Raw genomic sequence first — 19,224 nt, forward strand, 5'->3', positions numbered from 1 at the left:
TCTAAATGTGTGATCAAAAATCTTAAGTACTGACATCTTTTGCAATTGTGAATGTACGCTTTCCTGCCTTATACAGCTGGTGAAGAGTTCTCAGGCTTCTAGCCAGGTAACAGAGTCTTCAAACTGCGACGTTTCAACGAGTGACATGCTCATCATCTTCTGGCGAAGTGCTGAGACTCTGCAGATGCTGGTCCCTTTATACCTGCGGTGTGCCCCCAACCACCTGGCCGCGGGAGGCTGAATCCAGAGGAGCCGGTGGGTGGGGTGGACAGGAAAGCGGGTGTGCCGTTCGTGTCTCCGTCAGAGCATTCCGGTCACGTCTCATGAGCTGGACAGTTCTTGGTGCATTCACAGCGTATTGCAGCAGCTCATGCTGGATTCCAGACTGCACTATGTCGACAACCTTAAACCCTGTTCACAAGATTCTCGTGGACCCATATTCATATCGATTCTTTGATGATGCTGTCCTAATAGCTCCCGGCTCAGCACAGCACCCTGGTGTTCTTGAAATAAAAGGTGTGGTTTTCTTTGATAATATGTTCAGCTGTAGCAGATTTCTCTGTTTGTCCAAGTCGGACATCTCTGATGTGTTCCTCGCACCTTTTTGAGATGCAGTGCTGCGTTTGTCCAATGTACTGTACACCACATTCACAGGCAATGCTATGTTTGCCAGGTGTGTTGAGTTTGAGTGGGTCTTCAGCTGACGCCAGCAACTCTGTCATCTTCGATGGTGGTCGGAAGAAGGTATGTATGTTTGATTTTCTCAGTAGACTCCCAACTTTGGCTGACACGGGCCCCAAATATGGCAGAAAGGCGAGTCTCTTGTTATCTTCCTCTTCCAGAAATTTGTCAGCCTGTCTCCCCTTCAAGGCCCTACCAATCTGTGTTTCACTGTACCCCCAAAATACCTCTCTTAGGTAATGTAATTAATCTGAGAGGCTGTCTTTGTCACAAATGATGCACACCCTATGTACCAAGGTGGTCGGTACTGACTGGCATTGTGCTGGATGGTGGCAGCTGGTTGCGTGGAGGTACAGGTCTGTGTGCGTCTTCTTTCTAAACACTGAATGACCCAGCACGCCATCCACCTTCTTCCTAATCAGTATGTCCAGGAATGGAATACAGCCATTCTTCTCTAATTCCACCGTGAAGGTGATATTCTCATGTATGCTGTTTAGGCGGTCCATAAACTCCTCCAGTGCCTTACTGCCAAAGCATGAAAGTACCGTCAACATAGCAGAAGAAGTGCCTGGGTTTATGGTGAGCAGTTTGTAGAACCACGTCCTCGAAGTGTTCCAAATAAAGAATGGCGATCCCTGGAGCAAGGGGAAATCCCATGGCCACTGCATCCACTTGAAGTAGGTGGTCATAAGTGCATATTCAAAGAGGTTCACTGTTTCAGGCTCGAAGTGCCAAGACGTCACCACCTTGTTCACTAAAGTACCTCTACAAGATGCCTTGGCACTCCTTAATCAGCATGACCATCTCGGTACATAGGGTGCGCGTGACAAAGAAAGCCTCTCAGACAAATTACATCGCCTAAGAGAGGTATTTCGGAAAAATGGGTACAGTGAAACAGAGATTGTTGGGGGCCTTCAACAGGAGACAGGCTGACAAATTTTGGGAAGAGGAAGAAGAAGGTAACAAGAAACTTGCCTTTCTGCCATATTTGGGGCCCGTGTCAGCCAAAGTTGGGAGGCTACTGAGAAAATCGAATATAAATACCTTCTTCCGACCACTGCCAAAGACTAAAGAGCTGCTGGACTCAGCTTAAGACCCACTCAAACTCAACATACTTGGCATTGCCTGTGAATGTGGTGTACAGTACATTGGACAAATGCAGTGCTGAATCTCAAAAAGGTGCGAGGAACACATCACACACGCCCGACTTAGACAGACAGAGAAATCTGCTATAGCTGAACATAGTATGAAAGAAAACCACACCTTTTATTTCGAGAACACCAGGGTGCTGTTGGGACAGTGTCACTAAAGAATTGATAGAAATATGGGTCCACGAGAATCTCATGGGCAGGGATGAAGGTTATCAACTTAGCGCGGCCTGGAATCCAGCGTTAGCTGCAAAATGCCATGAATGCACCAACAACTGACCAGCTCACGAGACATGACTAGAATGCTCTGACGGAGACACGAATGGTACACCCGCTTCACCCTCCACCCCGCCCTCCGGCTCCTCCCTCTGCATCCAGCCCCCCGCAGGCAGGTGGTGGTGGTGGCGGGGGGAGGGGGGGGGGGGGGGGGAGCGAGCACGCTGCAGATATGAAGCGACTGGCATCTGCAAAGTCTCGGCACTTCGCCAGAAGATGATGAGTATGTCACTCGTCACACTTTGAAGACACCGCCACCCAGCTGGAAGCGCACACTATAGGTGTCTGCCAATAAAATGTTTGTTTCACTATGTTCATTAGTGTCGGTTATTACCGACTGTGTTATATCTATTATTTTACAGGTATTATGTGATTTTCCTTTCAAGAAATATATGGGTACATAGCGTACAAACCATCAGCGACTGCCACAATTTTCATCTTCCTCTTATCGTCCATACTTTCTAATATTAGGTCTACAACTTTGCTTCCACAGTTTTGCAATAGACGGCAGTAGCGGCAAGTGGGGTTCAGGTGGTTGGTCATAGGTGTAATACAATAAGCGTACGCATCTGTAAACATAATGCCATAAAAATATTAGTCGATTTGTGATTGCATCGTAAGGTTATTCTCGAGTAAGTACGTCAACTTACACACCCATTTCTCGCCATTTTCTGCTTTAACATGAATAAACCTGTGGCTCTTAAAATGCTGGGTAAGACCAATGATGAGGGGACTATTAGCGGAAGAACATGGAGCGAATGTTTTCAACGTCTTGAGAATGGTGATTTTGATGTCAAAGACCAGCATGCCGATGGAAGACAGAACGTTTTTGTAGCTACTGAAACAGATGAAGACAGTCACAGGACGTCATTATCGAAAGCAACTGATGCCTTTGAGCCCAGCACTGAAACACAAACGGCCACAATAAAGCGATAGCTGCATAAAGATAATATTGCAGCAGGTCAGTGCTTAACCCATGTCGCAAAACCCATTAAACTATACACAGAAATGTTGAAATGAGAAGTCCTGTCCTTCCCGCTGTATTCTCCATACGTTGCTCTCTCTCTGACTACCGCCTTTTTTGATCAGTGGCATACAGTCTGGCTGACCAGCACGTCCGATCATAAGAACAAGTGAAAAAATTGAATCGACTCATGGATCCCCACAAAAGACGCCAAGTTCTTCCGCCACGGGATTCATATGCTATCCAAAAGATGGGAGGATGTAGTGGCCAGCAACGGGCAGTACTATGAATTTTAAGTTTTTTCTATAAAGCCCTGAACTTTGAGAAAAAATGGCAGAAGCAAAGTTGTTGATCAAATATATAAACTACTTTCGAAGTGCCAAAATCTACTACAAGAAATAATATGCCACACTGTACTTGCAGTGAGACAGTCGCAATTCCTGAAATCAGTTGCGTGTGACCTCGACCTCTGACATACCGAGGAGCACCGCAGTCCTCAGCCCATGAAAATCCATTGCATAATGCCACACACAAACGGACCTGGCCTGCAGGCAGATCGGTGAGACTAGATCCGACAGGCAGGGCCTGCACATTAGTGGGAAACAAATGGCTTCAGAACGGCAGGCCTGCTCCATTACAGAAATGGCCTGCTGCTTTGGCCCGTCACGAAAATCCACCAGTGTGGCCAGCTATTAAAGAGTCAGAGACCGTGGCGATCACTCTGTGCAACAAATAACTTATTCAAATACTCTGAGAATCAATAATAATGAGGATAGGTAGTAATTCACCGTAAAAGATTATTGCTGGGCCACAGACAATCACACTCTCTCAACTAAATTTTTGTCAGAAAATGACAGCAGACACACAAATTCATAATATCACTCGTGCACACATTACCACTGCGTCAACAGTCTCTGAGAATCACATCCAAACAAACCACTCATCATGCCTCCCTGCCTCTCATCAGATTCAGCATCTGCTAGGCTAGAGGCAAGAAGTACTGGCTGCAAGCTGAGGGGAGAGGTAGAGATAGAAACAGGAGAAGCAGTAAGAATGAGGGAGCAGGGAAATGGCGCATGTACTCAGCTGCTGCCAGCCATTGATGATGCCTGACATCTCATTAAACAAACAATTACATCTACTGAGACAAAATGAGATTTTTCCAGAACTTGTGGCAACCCTGATAAAGAACAGAGGACATGTATTGCTAGTGGCCTACTACAGTTTTCTTTTTTAACTCGAGACATGACCCATTGCACAATTAAGGCCAGTAATAAATATGATGTCAGGTAATGAATCTGAACAGTTGTGTGAGTGCCCATAGTAGTAGCAATACTTACCTCCAGACGAGGCACGGCACATGAGCAGGTTTTTGTAGGCCTGGCGGTACTCTGAGCTCATGACGACATAGATGATGGGGTTTATGCATGTGGACAGGTAGATGAGGATGTAGCCAGCAATGTTGAGCCCGTGCAGGTTGGTGACTGAGTGGAATGTCTTGCTGACCGTGATGGGCAGGTAGCACACCACAAATGATGCAAAGATCACCAGGATCATTTTCAGCAGCTTCTTGTCCTTCGTCGTCATCTTCCCTGTTGGCAACATAAATGTTTGCTCGCCAATGTACAAATCATCATGCTGCACTGTTAAAGGAACTGTTACTATGTCAAAGGCATTTTTAACAACCACTTTACATTTATAATACTGCTTTGAATCTGGTCTCAGGATCATACCAATTATACAAGTGTTTTGGTTTTTTTAATATGTAAAACTTGACAGAGCAGGTGTTGTATTACTGCTACACTGACAGACATAATAACCCTGTTGTTTAGTTGCACTGTTCATGCAAGCTTTGTTTGTAGCTTACATGGTTTTCCAAATATTGTCTGCTAAGTTGAGTAGTTCTATCCCCGCTGCTACCTCCATTTCAATCCTCATCGAAAGACAACAAATGGGAAGCAAATAGCACAGTTATCAGTTAGCATCCATACTTAAGAGGAAGGTAGACATCTTTGCTGAGATTCAGCATTATTTATGCAAAGTATGTTTCCTTACAAGGATTTATTCAAAGTATTTAACTTTATGCTACACCACAATATTTGACCTGTCTAAATTGTTGTAACTGCAAATGAAGTCTTGTTGGTATCTAAACAGAGAGGCCAAGGAAATACAAACGAAGGGTCAGGAGGAATGGGAGAGAACTTTTAATAAATACAACATAATGTTCTGCTTGTGCAATTCATTATGGATTTAGGCTAAAAAAAGAGTGCCAACATATATTGCAGTGGATTTATGTAATTCTGAATACAAGGGAAGAGTTATCTGTTCCTTCAAGTCTGGGGAGTACAGGTTTCATTACCACTCTGCAGTCAGCATGAAATTTCATGACTAGGGCCTGGATTTTAATGATGTGAAAAAGAGCAAAATGTGGAAGCATTTATGACCTAAAACATACATAAATAGGACCATAAAAAAATATGGCTTCATGTAAGTTTTTCAATAAGCATTCCTGTTGCATTAAAAAAAAGTAATACAAAATTCATTTCTGAACAGCTTGAGAGGGTAGTACTTCCTTTTTGTATTGTTTGAAACTAATAGCTTATTTCGGGAGGGGGAGGGGGGGCGGCAGTGTGGTGAGGCCGAGGCTCCAGAAGGGGCAGGGGCAGGGGCAGGGGCAGGGGGCAAGTTCTTTTAAGGTAAGCAAGTCAAATCAAGCTTATTTTCAGGTAAGCAAAACAATCTATGTCTTTTAAGGTAAGCAACTCAAGTTTACCTAAAAATAAACATGTCAAGTCAAGCTAAGCTTTTTTCAGGTAAGTTAGTCAAGTTAAGTTTTCTTCCAGTAAGCAAGTCAAGTTTTATTTTTAGGTTAGGTTAGGTAATATAATGTTGGTCAAGTTGAGTTTTTGAGATGGGGTAAGTTAATTTTTCTACGTAAGGAAGTTTTTTTATGTGGGGTAACGTAAGTTAACAGAACCCTGCATGTAAAGTGAAAACAGTAAAACTGCATTTTTCACTGCCACACATCAAAGCAGTGTTCCAGATTAGTTTGACAGAACTTTTTATCTTCAGTTTCTGCACAGCTGCACATGGCAATGAGGCTAGACCCAACTCACCCTGCACAATGTCCAGCACAGTTGAGTACCACCAATTTCAAATCATCTGAAGGTTTTTTTGATACCACTGAAAAGTTGGCACTGTTGTCTGCAAATTTTCCAGACAAGGTATCTGTAAAGACCTCTCACAATTTTTACCATGCTTGATTCATTGCTGTCAAGCTCACAAAAATTGAAAGTTGTCTTTATTTTGGTACAGTAATTCTCAGCAGCCTGAATCTGAGGGGAGGGGGGGGGGGGGGCGGTGAAGATGCTTGTTCCTTGAATGGACCCATAGCAGAGCTTTCACATGGATTTTCTTCCCACAGTCAATTAATTTGTACACATCAGAGTAATTTTTGTCACACCCCTTCTGTAATGCAAGGACAAGGCAGGTGCAGATTCTGAAGCCCTTTGATTGCTTTACCCTTTTACTAAATACCACCTGTCTCTAGCAACAAAACATTGCCTCTGCTTACACCATCCAGCCATTGTAAATTCATAAACTTGTCAAACAAAATGGCAGGTTGTTTACAGTCTTGAAAGTTTCACATGTTAGGAGGAACATTTCTCCACGCTTTTCAACTTTTGCAACATAATGCCCAGCCACATCACTGTTTTCTCCCAGACCTTTTTGTCAGCAACACTAATCCACATTTTGTTGAGCAACTTCTCGTGGTGCACACATAAACATTTCTTTCTCGATGTAGATTCATCTGGAATTGGATGTGTTGTGGATTCTTCAGTTACTTCAATGAGATGTTGCAAGACACTGTCATCTCACACAAATGATTGTATGGCTGAAGATGGACTTGTCTTCTCAAAGAACAGTATTTATCTGCCTTAATTTTCAGCACTTCTCTTCACACAGCTGCTGTATTGAGCAGTATTACACTGTTGTTGCATGTTAAAACACTTTTGCACACTAACTTCACACAGTTACAAAATAATATTTCCCTATCAATGGTGAAGAACTTCTCTCCAAATTCAGGAACAGAACCTTGCGCCTTTGTGCTGTTGGAGCACTTTTTGGCATGTTGAACCACACTGAGCTAGTATTCAAACTGAATAATGCGATCAAGTGTGCAATGCATATTATCGCAAGATATGCCTTCCATTAGCTTTTTCAGTGTCTTATGTCAACCAGCTGACTAATGTGTTATGCTGCTTCTCTATTACAGTCCTGATAAATAAAGCTTTGTAGTAAGAGTCACAGTGATTTGTGGCATTATCACCTCGAACATTGTTGACTGTGCAACTATTTCATGTTTTATATTTGTGTCCTTCAAAATATGACAAATACAGGATACACATTTTTGGTTGAAATACACTCCTGGAAATGGAAAAAAGAACACATGGACACCGGTGTGTCAGACCCACCATACTTGCTCCGGACACTGCGAGAGGGCTGTACAAGCAATGATCACACGCACGGCACAGCGGACACACCAGGAACCGCGGTGTTGGCCGTCGAATGGCGCTAGCTGCGCAGCATTTGTGCACCGCCGCCGTCAGTGTCAGCCAGTTTGCCGTGGCATACGGAGCTCCATCGCAGTCTTTAACACTGGTAGGATGCCGCGACAGCGTGGACGTGAACCGTATGTGCAGTTGACGGACTTTGAGCGAGGGCGTATAGTGGGCATGCGGAAGGCCGGGTGGACGTACCGCCGAATTGCTCAACACGTGGGGCGTGAGGTCTCCACAGTACACCGATGTTGTCGCCAGTGGTCGGCGGAAGGTGCACGTGCCCGTCGACCTGGGACCGGACCGCAGCGACGCACGGATGCACGCCAAGACCGTAGGATCCTACGCAGTGCCGTAGGGGACCGCACCGCCACTTCCCAGCAAATTAGGGACACTGTTGCTCCTGGGGTATCGGCGAGGACCATTCGCAACCGTCTCCATGAAGCTGGGCTACGGTCCCGCACACCGTTAGGCCGTCTTCCGCTCACGCCCCAACATCGTGCAGCCCGCCTCCAGTGGTGTCGCGACAGGCGTGAATGGAGGGACGAATGGAGACGTGTCGTCTTCAGCGATGAGAGTCGCTTCTGCCTTGGTGCCAATGATGGTCTTATGCGTGTTTGGCGCCGTGCAGGTGAGCGCCACAATCAGGACTGCATACGACCGAGGCACACAGGGCCAACACCCGGCATCATGGTGTGGGGAGCGATCTCCTACACTGGCCGTACACCACTGGTGATCGTCGAGGGGACACTGAATAGTGCACGGTACATCCAAACCGTCATCGAACCCATCGTTCTACCATTCCTAGACCGGCAAGGGAACTTGCTGTTCCAACAGGACAATGCACGTCCGCATGTATCCCGTGCCACCCAACGTGCTCTAGAAGGTGTAAGTCAACTACCCTGGCCAGCAAGATCTCCGGATCTGTCCCCCATTGAGCATGTTTGGGACTGGATGAAGCGTCGTCTCACGCGGTCTGCACGTCCGGCACGAACGCTGGTCCAACTGAGGCGCCAGGTGGAAATGGCATGGCAAGCTGTTCCACAGGACTACATCCAGCATCTCTACGATCGTCTCCATGGGAGAATAGCAGCCTGCATTGCTGCGAAAGGTGGATATACACTGTACTAGTGCCGACATTGTGCATGCTCTGTTGCCTGTGGTTCTGTCAGTGTGATCATGTGATGTATCTGACCCCAGGAATGTGTCAATAAAGTTTCCCCTTCCTGGGACAATGAATTCACGGTGTTCTTATTTCAATTTCCAGGAGTGTATTACCTATTACTCCTAAAGTTGGCCGAATTATAACCTGTTAGTAAAAAAAGGTGTAAATACACCTTTATATGCACAGTAAAAGTAAACTGTTCCACACTACAATATCTGGATGCATGCATAAATTGCTGTAAAATTCACACTGTCACAAAACAATGGTGTATGTGATGAGCTGTAGAAGCCCTCACAATTTTTATCTTTAATGTTAAAGTTGACTACTGCTGTGTTTTCAGCACTTCACCATTTTAAAATGACCAAAAGGTCAAAATTGCAGTGGTGGATGTTGTAATCATTGAGATAATTTTAAAAAATTCTCTGACACTGCAAGTTGACAAAAAGTACAATTATGTGAACTTTTGTCTGCTTTACTCATGGAATTTCACTTAAAAACTAGCTTTGTGTGCTTTTGTTCCTTTTTCAATTACAGATTAACTGTTTTAAAATAAAAGTTGGCCATAGGAATGGTCATAATAGCCTAGAAGGAATTATTTCGGGTTAAAATTTAGTCTTGCTTTACTACCTATGACACATTTTATGTTGTTGGAAAAAAGATGAAAAATTTTTGTGAAGGCATCCTGAAAACATTTCTGAACCAGAGAAAATTTTTCCTCGTAGTACAGAAGACATGGGCATAACTGTTCTCAAATTGTGACGGATTATTCGATTGTGTCTAAGTCATTTATCCTCAATATTCTTTCCTCTGCGAATGCTCATCCTGGAAGATACGTCGTAGGTAGGAGAAGAGGTACTGACAGAAGGAAAGCTGTGGGTTTGGTTGTTAAGGAAGGGAGATGCGCTTCAAATGTCCCGTCAACAACAAGGTCATCAGACATGCAGAACAAGCTTGGTTTGCGGACGGAAATCGGCCGTGCTCTTTCAAAGGAACCACGCCAACATTTGTCTGGAGTGATTTTAGAGAAATCATGGAAAACCAAAATCTGGATGGCCAGATGCGGGTTCAAACCATTGTCCTCCTGAATGCGAGTCCAGTGTGCTAACTACTACACCTCCACACATGTCTAAGGGGGATGGTTGTGAGGCATGCTCTAGTAGCACCATCAGTAAGAGCCCTTGTCCACAAAAGGCACAAGTTAGGGTTCAGGTCGGATACATAGTTTTATTCAGCTGGAAAGCAGCTTGCTCTTGCAGCCTGTGCAGCATTCCCAGAAATAGCCTGAACAGCTGACGATGACACTGTACAGTCCGTTACTTACCTGGGACGGGTGGGCTGGTGGGCAGTGCAGCGGCCAGGTTGTTGTTGCTGTATCTGCGGACGGAGCAGGGGCTGCCGCTGGGTGCGCGCCCTCTGCCAAACACTGCTGCCACCTGCAAACAACAAACAAACTGTAGGCTAGGGCAGTCAATGGGTCCAACGGTATCCATAATAAGGGAATACTCACAACTTATCTTAGAAGATAGGTTAAGGAAAGGCAAACCTACATTTCTAGCATTTGCAGAGAAAGCTTTTGACAATGTTGACTGGAATATCCTCTTTCAAATTCTGAAGGTGGCAAGGGTCAAACACAGGCAGCAAAAGGCTATTTACAATCTGTACAGAAACCAGATGGCAGTTATAAGTGTCGAAGGACATGAAAGGGAAGCAGTGGTTGGGAAGGGAGTGAGACAGGGGTGTAGCCTATCCCTGACGTTATTCAAACTATTCATTGAGCAAGCAGTAAAGGAAACAAAAGAAAAATTTGGAGCAGGAATTAAAATCCAGGGAGAAAAAAAAAAAAAATAAAAACTTTGAGGTTTGCCAACGGCATTGTAATTCTGTCTGGAACAGCAGTTGAACAGAATGGATAGTGTCTTGAAAGGAGTACACAATAAGATGAACGGCAACAAAAGCAAAACGATGATAATGGAATATAGTCGAATTAAATCGGGTGATGCTGAGGGAATTAGATTAGGAAATGAGACACTTAAAGGAGTTTTGCTATTTGGAAATCAAAATAACTGATGATGGTTGAAGTAGACAGGATATAAAATGTGGACTGGCAACGGCAAGGAAAGCGTTTCTGAAGAAGAGAAATTTGTTAACATTGCGTATAGATTTAAGTGTCAGGAAGTCGTGTCTGAAAGTATTTGTATGGAGTGTAGCCATGTATGGAAGTGAAATATGGACGATAAATAGTTTAGACAAGAAGAGAATACAAGCTTTCGAAACGTGGTGCTACAGAAGAATGCTGAAGATTAGATGGGTAGATCACATAACTAATGAGGAGGTATGGAATAGAATTGGAGAGAAGAGAAATTTTTGTGGCACAACTTGACTAGAAGAAGGGATCAGTTGGCAGGACATATTCTGAGCCATCAAAGGATCATGACTTTAGTATTGGAGGGCAAAAATCGTAGAGGGAGACCAAGAGATGAATACACTAAGCAGATTCAGAATGATGTAGGCTGCAGTAGGTACTGGGAGATGAAGAAGCTTGCACAGGGTAGGGCAGCATGGAGAGGTGCATCAAACCATTTTCTGGGCTGAAGACCCCAACAGGACAAAGACAAAAACTAGCTGAGCCTTTCCTCCTCCTCTGGGGAGTTGCAGAGTGAGAGTGTGTGTGTGTGTGTGTGTGTGTGTGTGTGTGTATTTTACACTTATGTATGCCCTTCTATCACCCTTTGCCCAATACAGTCATTGAGTAAAATGTCTATGCCAACCAATAGTGTGCAAAAGAATGTCATGCATCTCCTCAGAAAAAATGTTAATATTGCCAGTAAAAAGAACTTGTATGCAAAGTGTAAGGATGAAATATCAAAACTACATTAACAAGTATCCAGTCTACAATTTAGTATCAGTACACTAAAAATGGAAATTACTGAACTTCAAACACCAAAATGTGAACCGCTGATAAAGAAAAGTGCGTCAAAAATTCTGCCAGAAACAATGGCATATTCTGACGGGTGGTGTCAAGTGATCAAGAACGAAGTTAAAGTGTTTCGAGAAGAAAACAGCGCTATGAAGATTAAAATCAAGGATTTAGAAGCACAAATACCTCATAATAAGCAAAATGCAGTGAAAACCCGTAACCATGTTTCGTGTGAAAACTCACGATCTGTTAGGTCTCAAACAACTGCTACAAAAGGAAATAAAGTTCTTGTTTTAAGCGACAGTCATGGCAGAAACTGTGGGAATATACTACATGACGAATTAGGCAAAAAATTCAGTGTGCAAAGTATTATAAAACCTGGGGAGCCAATTAAAGAAGTTGTGAAAAATGCAGACAAATTAACTGATTACTTCTCCGTCAATGGTACATTCATCATTATTAGTGGCACAAATGACACTGATGAACCTCTAGAAGAATTGCAGAGGAACATTAAAGATTCTTTGGAATACATACTTAAACTCACACAAAAAAAAAAAAAAAACATATGTAATAATTCATCCAGTACCGCTTAGACATGACGCATAAGGTCTACATGGAAAAATCAAAGCTGCAAGCCTCACTATGTTAGAAAACATCAACAATGCCATGGGCGTGTGTAGGAAGAGATCTGCGAAATTTACATCCAAACAAACAAGGAAAGATTCACATTTGTAATAGGGTTGCTTCTTTCATACACATGGTGAAAACTGAAAAACCAAGTACCGGTACAGGAAAAATGGATACGCAAACGGATAATCAAATAGAAAGTGCCACTCATGAAAAAACAGTTATGGACCATTTTATAACCAAAGATAAGCCCAATGAAAGTCATAACAACACACTTACTAGGTCAAATTTAAAGCCATCAAATGCAGCAACAAGGCAGTCGTTTATGGACAGAAAAAAGTGAAAATTGGGAACATTTTGACAGAAGAAAGGCAGGAACCCACAAATGGTGAACCAGCAAACACCATGAATACCACCCGTGGAAAATATGAGGATTTTTTTATCACTAAGTGCACTAGCTCAAATAGTGAGATAAGTGGTCAAGGAAGAAATGATTCCCTCCCTGTCCCTAAATTTAAACTACTCCATCAAAATGTTCAGTCACTCCTCAATAAACTAAATGAAATAGAAATAATATCATTTAATATTTCTGTACTATGCTTTACAGAACAATGCCTCAAACAAGATAGTTTAGAGCAAACATACCTTCCTCAGATCAAACTTGCAAGCATGTTTTGTAGGAAAATATCGAGTCATGGGGGTACTTGTATATATGTTAAAGAAAATATTGAATTCAATAATGTAACTATATTCCGTAAACTGCCCTGTGAAAAAGATATAGAACTCTATTGCTGAACTACCAAGGCAAAATACAGTTATTATTTGTGTATACAGATCGCCAGGTGGAGACAGAAAAAGTGTTTAGAATCATATGGAGGAACTCTGGGAAGAAATTCATTCTGCCAAGAAAAACATAATTATATGTGGTGACTTTAATATTGATTTCTCGAAATCCAATAAATTCAGAGATGACATTATAAATTTACTACAATTATTCAAACATCAGTCCAACAGTAACTGAACCAATTCGAGAAACACCTATCTGTGCATCCATTACTGATCAGATCTTGATAAATACGTGCCAATATGCCTACAACGCTCAAGTTGTAAACACGGATTTTATCGATCACTATGCTCAAATTCTTGCAATGAATGTTTCAGGACACCAAATTCCCAGTCAAGAATTTCAGTATAAAAAATGTGGAATATTTTTGTTCTCTCCTGGAGGATGAAAGTTGGAAAGATGTGTATGACTGTAATGATACCAATGAGAACTATCATAAGTCTATGGCTCCATTCAAACATTTTTTTTTTTTTTTTTTTTTTGACATGGTTTTTCCCGAGAAAACATCTATGTTGAACTCTACTAAAAAAACAAAGAAGTCGATTACAAAAGGGATAAGGAGATTGTATGAGTACTCCAGGCATAATACCGGTTCTGAATTTATTGCATATTACAAAAGAATACTAACATGAGTTATTTCGAAAGCAAAAAAACTAGAAAATGAAAAAAAAATACTATGTGATTCCAAGAATAAAATTAAAGCAACCTGGCAAATTATAAGGAAAGAAATGGGTACCAGGGCACGTAATACAGAGCTCATTATGGATAAAAATAAACTAACTAGTACCCCAACAGTAATTCATTGCAAGAATTTGAGCATAGTGATCGATAAAATCTGTGTTTACAACTTGAGCGTTGTAGGCATATTGGCACGTATTTATCAAGATCTGATCAGTAATGGATGCACAGATAGGTGTTTCTCGAGTTGGTTCAGTTACTGTTGCTAGTGCTTTCAACAATTATTTCTCAAATATAACGCAGCAGTTAATAAATACACACCATGACAAACATCCAACCGGTCACTCAGATCAAAAAAATTCATTGAAACACATTATTCCTGTATACAGCAACACCTGAGGAACTGTCAAGAATCCTAAAAGAATTACCTAATAAATATTCAGTGGGTGTCGATGAGATACAAGATGGTATTATCAAAGGCAATGCAACATTTATTGTGGAACCACTAACAGACAAAGTAAATTCATCTTTTGAGAGTGGTGTAATTTCAAATAATCTAAAAACCGCAAAAGGAACACCTTTGCATAAGAAGGGTGAAAAAAGTGATACTGCCAATTATAGACCAGTTTCAGTTTTCTCAGGCTTCAGCAAAATTATGGTAAAAATGTTCCTTAGAAGATTATTTAAGAAAACTGTTAAAGAGAGGCTGATAAGTGACTTCCAACATGGGTTCAGAATTGGAAAGTGACCTCAGTCAGCAATTTTTGCCTTCTTAAATGAAGTATTAACAGCAGTGGATGATAAACATGTATCTGGGATATTTCTGGATCTAAGTAAAGCCTTAGAAGTAATTCACCATTTCATTCTCTTGTGTAAATTAAATAATTATTGAGTTGGAGGCCAGTCTGAAAAGTGGATCTAGTCATACCTCAGGAATCGTCAGCAGATTACAGAAATGAAACTCAAAACATTTTTAGTTTTTACAGTGATGAGCAGAAAATCAAGTAGGGAGTCCCACAAGGGTCAGTTCTAGGACCTGTCCTATTTCTGCTGTATGTAAATGACTTCGCTAGCAAAATACGTGGTGGAACCACTGTACTGTTTGCAGATGACACTGTGGTAGTTAACTTTCATACCACACAAAACCTCCATCCTGCAAACCCTGTTTTCACTATCGAAGGAAAAAAATGTGTTGAAGGTCAGTCATACAAAATTTCTGGGTGTACATGTCCAGGAAGATCTGAAGTGGGAGGTACACCTAAACAATTTAAATAAGAGACTGAATTCACTAGCATATGCTGTTAGGATCCTCACTCAAAATACAAGCTGCTCATTAGTGCTAACAATGTATCATTGCAGTGTACAGTTGCTACTTATGTACATAATAATTTTTTTTTTGGGGGGGGGGGGGGGGGGTATTCCGCAAATCCTACAAAAACCATTTAAAATACAGAAAAAGATTATCATATATAAAAACAAAGATGAGGTGACTTACCAAACGAAAGCGCTGGCAGGTCGATAGACACACAAAATTCAAGCTTTCGCAACAAACTGTTGCCTCATCAGGAAAGAGGGAAGGAGGGGGGAAGACGAAAGGAAGTGGGTTTTAAGGGAGAGGGTAAGGAGTCATTCCAATCCCGGGAGTGGAAAGACTTACCTTAGGGGGAAAAAAGGACAGGTATACACTCGCACACACGCACATATCCATCCACACATACAGACACAAGCAGACATATTTAAATATGTGTCTGTATGTGTGGATGGATATTTGCGTGTGTGCGAGCGTATACCTGTCCTTCTTTCCCCCCCTAAGGTAAGTCTTTCCGCTCCCGGGATTGGGATGACTTCTTACCCTCTCCCTTAAAACCCACTTCCTTTCGTCTTCCCCCCTCCTTCCCTCTTTCCTGATGAGGCAACAGTTTGTTGCGAAAGCTTGAATTTTGTGTGTATGTTTGTGTGTCTATCGACCTGCCAGCGCTTTCGTTCGGTAAGTCACCTCATCTTTGTTTTTATATATAATTTTTCCCACGTGGAATGTTTCCTCCTATTATATTGATATCATCGAAAAAGATTATCAGGGTGATAAAAAAGGCTAAATGTAAGGATTCCTGCAGGCCCCTTTTTAAAACTCTGAAAATATTGCCACTGCCTTGCTTGCATACATACGAAATACTAATTTTCACAAGAGGGAGCATCTTAAAAAAGGAAAATCTCTTCAAACACAACTATGATATACACACATATGAAACTAGACTGAAGATGAACCAACACAGGAACACAGTAAATCTGGAGCTATGTTATATAACCATATGCCTTCTTAACTAAAATGCATACCAACATTATTTAAAGTTAAAACAGTTCTTGCATGACCTCTGCTTCTATTTTTGTCTGAATTTATGGAAAATCATAATAATTAAACCTCATTTCACCAATTGTCAATTCATAATATAGTTTACATTCTGCTTATCATGTTATCTCACTTAATAACTGCTATTACAACATATAGAAGCAATGTAGTACACCTACCTGCATTTTTTATCATGTCAACAATGTAATCGAAATGACTACTGTATCGTAAACAAACTAGGTTTACCACTGTCCTACATCACATGTACAAACAATGCATGAAACTGATTCTTGGACCAATAAATAAATAACAGTGTTGCGTCACAGCTTCACCAGGGGATATGAATTGTCGAGATGGAAGTGGTTGTCTGCGTGATGTACAGGCACCACTGGGTGGGAAAGAAAATTCGTTTGGGAAACTGGCCAGACTTGGGGGTTATCTTATAGTTCTGGTGGAGTTGACTAAAATAGAAAACCATTGCAAACAAAACCATCATCACCCGACAGCAATACTCAGCTGTTATAGCCTGTTACTGTTTTCTGGGTGGGAGTGATGCTGTTGGAGAAAAACTAACTAGCTTGCTCACGTACAGGGTATTCAAAGTATAAGTGCATATATTTCTGTTGCTGAAGGAGGGTGCTGTACTGAACAACATTACATCAATATATACCTCATTTGCAGACAAATAATTGTAGCTGTTATGAGTACTGTGTTTCTCAGTCAGTTAGTACCTTCAAGTGCATGTGGCACAAACAAGACATAGATGTTTATTTTCCACTGGGCTGCAGGTCACCTATTGAAGATGCAAAATTGGAAGTCTATACTAACAGGCAGATCCAAATTCATGCCACAGCTACAATCGTGCAGAAAACATCAGATACTAAATTCTGCGAGGTGTTACAGGAACACTTAGACACACAGAAATGGGTACCTATTAAAGTACCAATGTTCACAATATTGTACTTATACTTCCCATAACCCCTGTACAGATGTGGATGGCAGCTGACGAATTCGCGGCCAAGACCACTTGCCACCTCACTGCCCGAGCTGAGATTTGCCTTCACTCCACTAGGTGACTACCTTTTGTTGTCATTCACCTCCCTGGTGGGGTCCAGTTCATACCAGGGCCGTGCTCACTGCTCTGCTACACTGTCGCTGTTGTCCGACCCTCGCAGACAATCACGCAGGCTGGGCATGTGCCATTGTCTTTGGTCATGCTGGGCACCATGATTTTGACACAGTCTACCTCAGTGTGTCATCATTGCGGCCACTAGGAGCTGCTTCTGTCTTCCATTGCCAACAGCACATGACTCACATCCGGTCCCTGCACCCACACTGACACCGGCAGTTGTGTTGCCTGCCAGGTGTGTGAGCCACTGACACTGGCACACGGCACGCCCATGGCCACCTACATCACTGACACAGGCAACCTTCCATCCAGCAGCAGAACTTGTAACTAACATGGATAAAGGGCTGTTATAACCAGGGTCATTTTACTGGCGGTTTGCCATAGGCATAATCCGTTATCACTTTAGTCAGGAGGGGTTACCCTCACAGTCTCGTATGTTATTGAATTTAGCGTATGTTAAAATTCAGGAGTAACTAAGAAAGACGTAGTTTTCTGTTTTCTCCACAAAAATTCCTGCCCCAAGATACAGGCCTCTAAAGATGACACTGCGAACACCATTTTGAAGATGCGAATTTCAGAAAAAATTTTAAAATGCTGTATTTCTGTAACAGTTCTAGATATTTTCTTACAGTTTTTTTTTTTTTTTTAATTTGAAAGATAATTGGTTTATGATTACAATGGTAGCCTCTGTTCGGACATATCTGTCAACGCTCTTTTACTGTTGACTCTGTAAAGGAGAGCTCCTACTTTAAAAAAATAAATAAATAAAAAATATAAAAACCTGTCTAATTTAACTTTCAAAGGTAGTGTATGCATTCACTGAAGTTATTTCCTTGTTACAATGCTTATTTATATTGTCTTTGTTGCAGATATTTCTTACACTTTGTTGTCAGTTTCTCTGTCTCTTTTTGTTCATTACAGGTTTCTGTATTGTAGTTGGTAAGTGCTAATTTGTTTACTGAAGAGACTTAAGAAATCTGAGACCATCCAGTGAGTTCTGTGTTTTCGTCAGTAATTTGCCAGTTGATACAGTTGCAGTGTGTTTTGTAAAAGGGACTGTTTGAAATGTCTTCTGACTGGGGCTACAGGAGAGAGAAGTGTACTGACTGTTTGCATATCCAGAAAAGAGTGATACATAAGACAAACAAAAAAACCAGACTGTTCAGGTTGAGATTAGTGTTCTCATGTGACGACTTTTTGTGCTCCATATGTTTTGACAGAATAACAACAATGACAGTCTCTGAACAAGATGAAACCTCCCATGGTGCAGATTTTGCATCAATAGAGGGAGAATTAAATGCCCTGAGTCAGTCAACTATGGAGAGGTAGGTGTTAAATTTATGGTATGTACCATTCACATCCGCAGCCTGTGTCCGGCCATTCCATCCTCTCTTACTGACAGCCAATTCACCGGCCAACACAGCAGTTGTGCCCTGTCCCCCTATAATACACTCGAGATATGAGTGTGTGAGCCTGGAAAGTAGAGGTACTTGCTAGTCGACTCAGCAGAGGGCAGTCAGTGACCTCTAATTCACAGATGACTGATCAGTCTCAGAAGACAACCTGCTATCGTATGTTAAGCAGGTGACAGACTTTGCTTCATTGGCAGAATGCTGGAAACATGAAATCAGTCTAGTAGGACACTGCTTACAAGGCTCCTGTCCTAGAATACTGCTCAAGTGTGTGTGACCGAGACCAGATACAACCAATGGGGGATACTGAATATATCAAAGAAGGGCAGGATGAACGGTCACAGGCATCTATTGGGATAGCAACAAGGAGATGCTGAACTGCAAGATACCTGTGAACACCTGCTTAAAAAGTGGTGTATCTGGGAATGTACAGGGTGTTTCAAAAATGTCCGGTATATTTGAAACGGCAATAAAAAC

General features: G+C 42.0%; 1 protein-coding gene across 1 annotated transcript in view; it reads right to left on the minus strand.

Moving 5' to 3' along the window:
- The window catches only part of LOC124716881 (G-protein coupled receptor moody-like), a 193,940-nt gene that overhangs the window by 13,532 nt on the left and 161,184 nt on the right, over positions 1–19,224 (minus strand). Inside the window, exons 8-9 of the mRNA XM_047243433.1 lie at positions 10,115–10,226; positions 4,410–4,661 (exon numbers count right to left, since the gene is read on the minus strand). Coding sequence (XP_047099389.1) covers positions 4,410–4,661; positions 10,115–10,226 — 364 coding nt within the window. The remainder of the gene's footprint in view (positions 1–4,409; positions 4,662–10,114; positions 10,227–19,224) is intronic.

Source organism: Schistocerca piceifrons, chromosome 9 (genome assembly GCF_021461385.2).
Source record: "Schistocerca piceifrons isolate TAMUIC-IGC-003096 chromosome 9, iqSchPice1.1, whole genome shotgun sequence".
Classification (NCBI taxonomy): Eukaryota; Metazoa; Arthropoda; class Insecta; order Orthoptera; family Acrididae; genus Schistocerca; species Schistocerca piceifrons.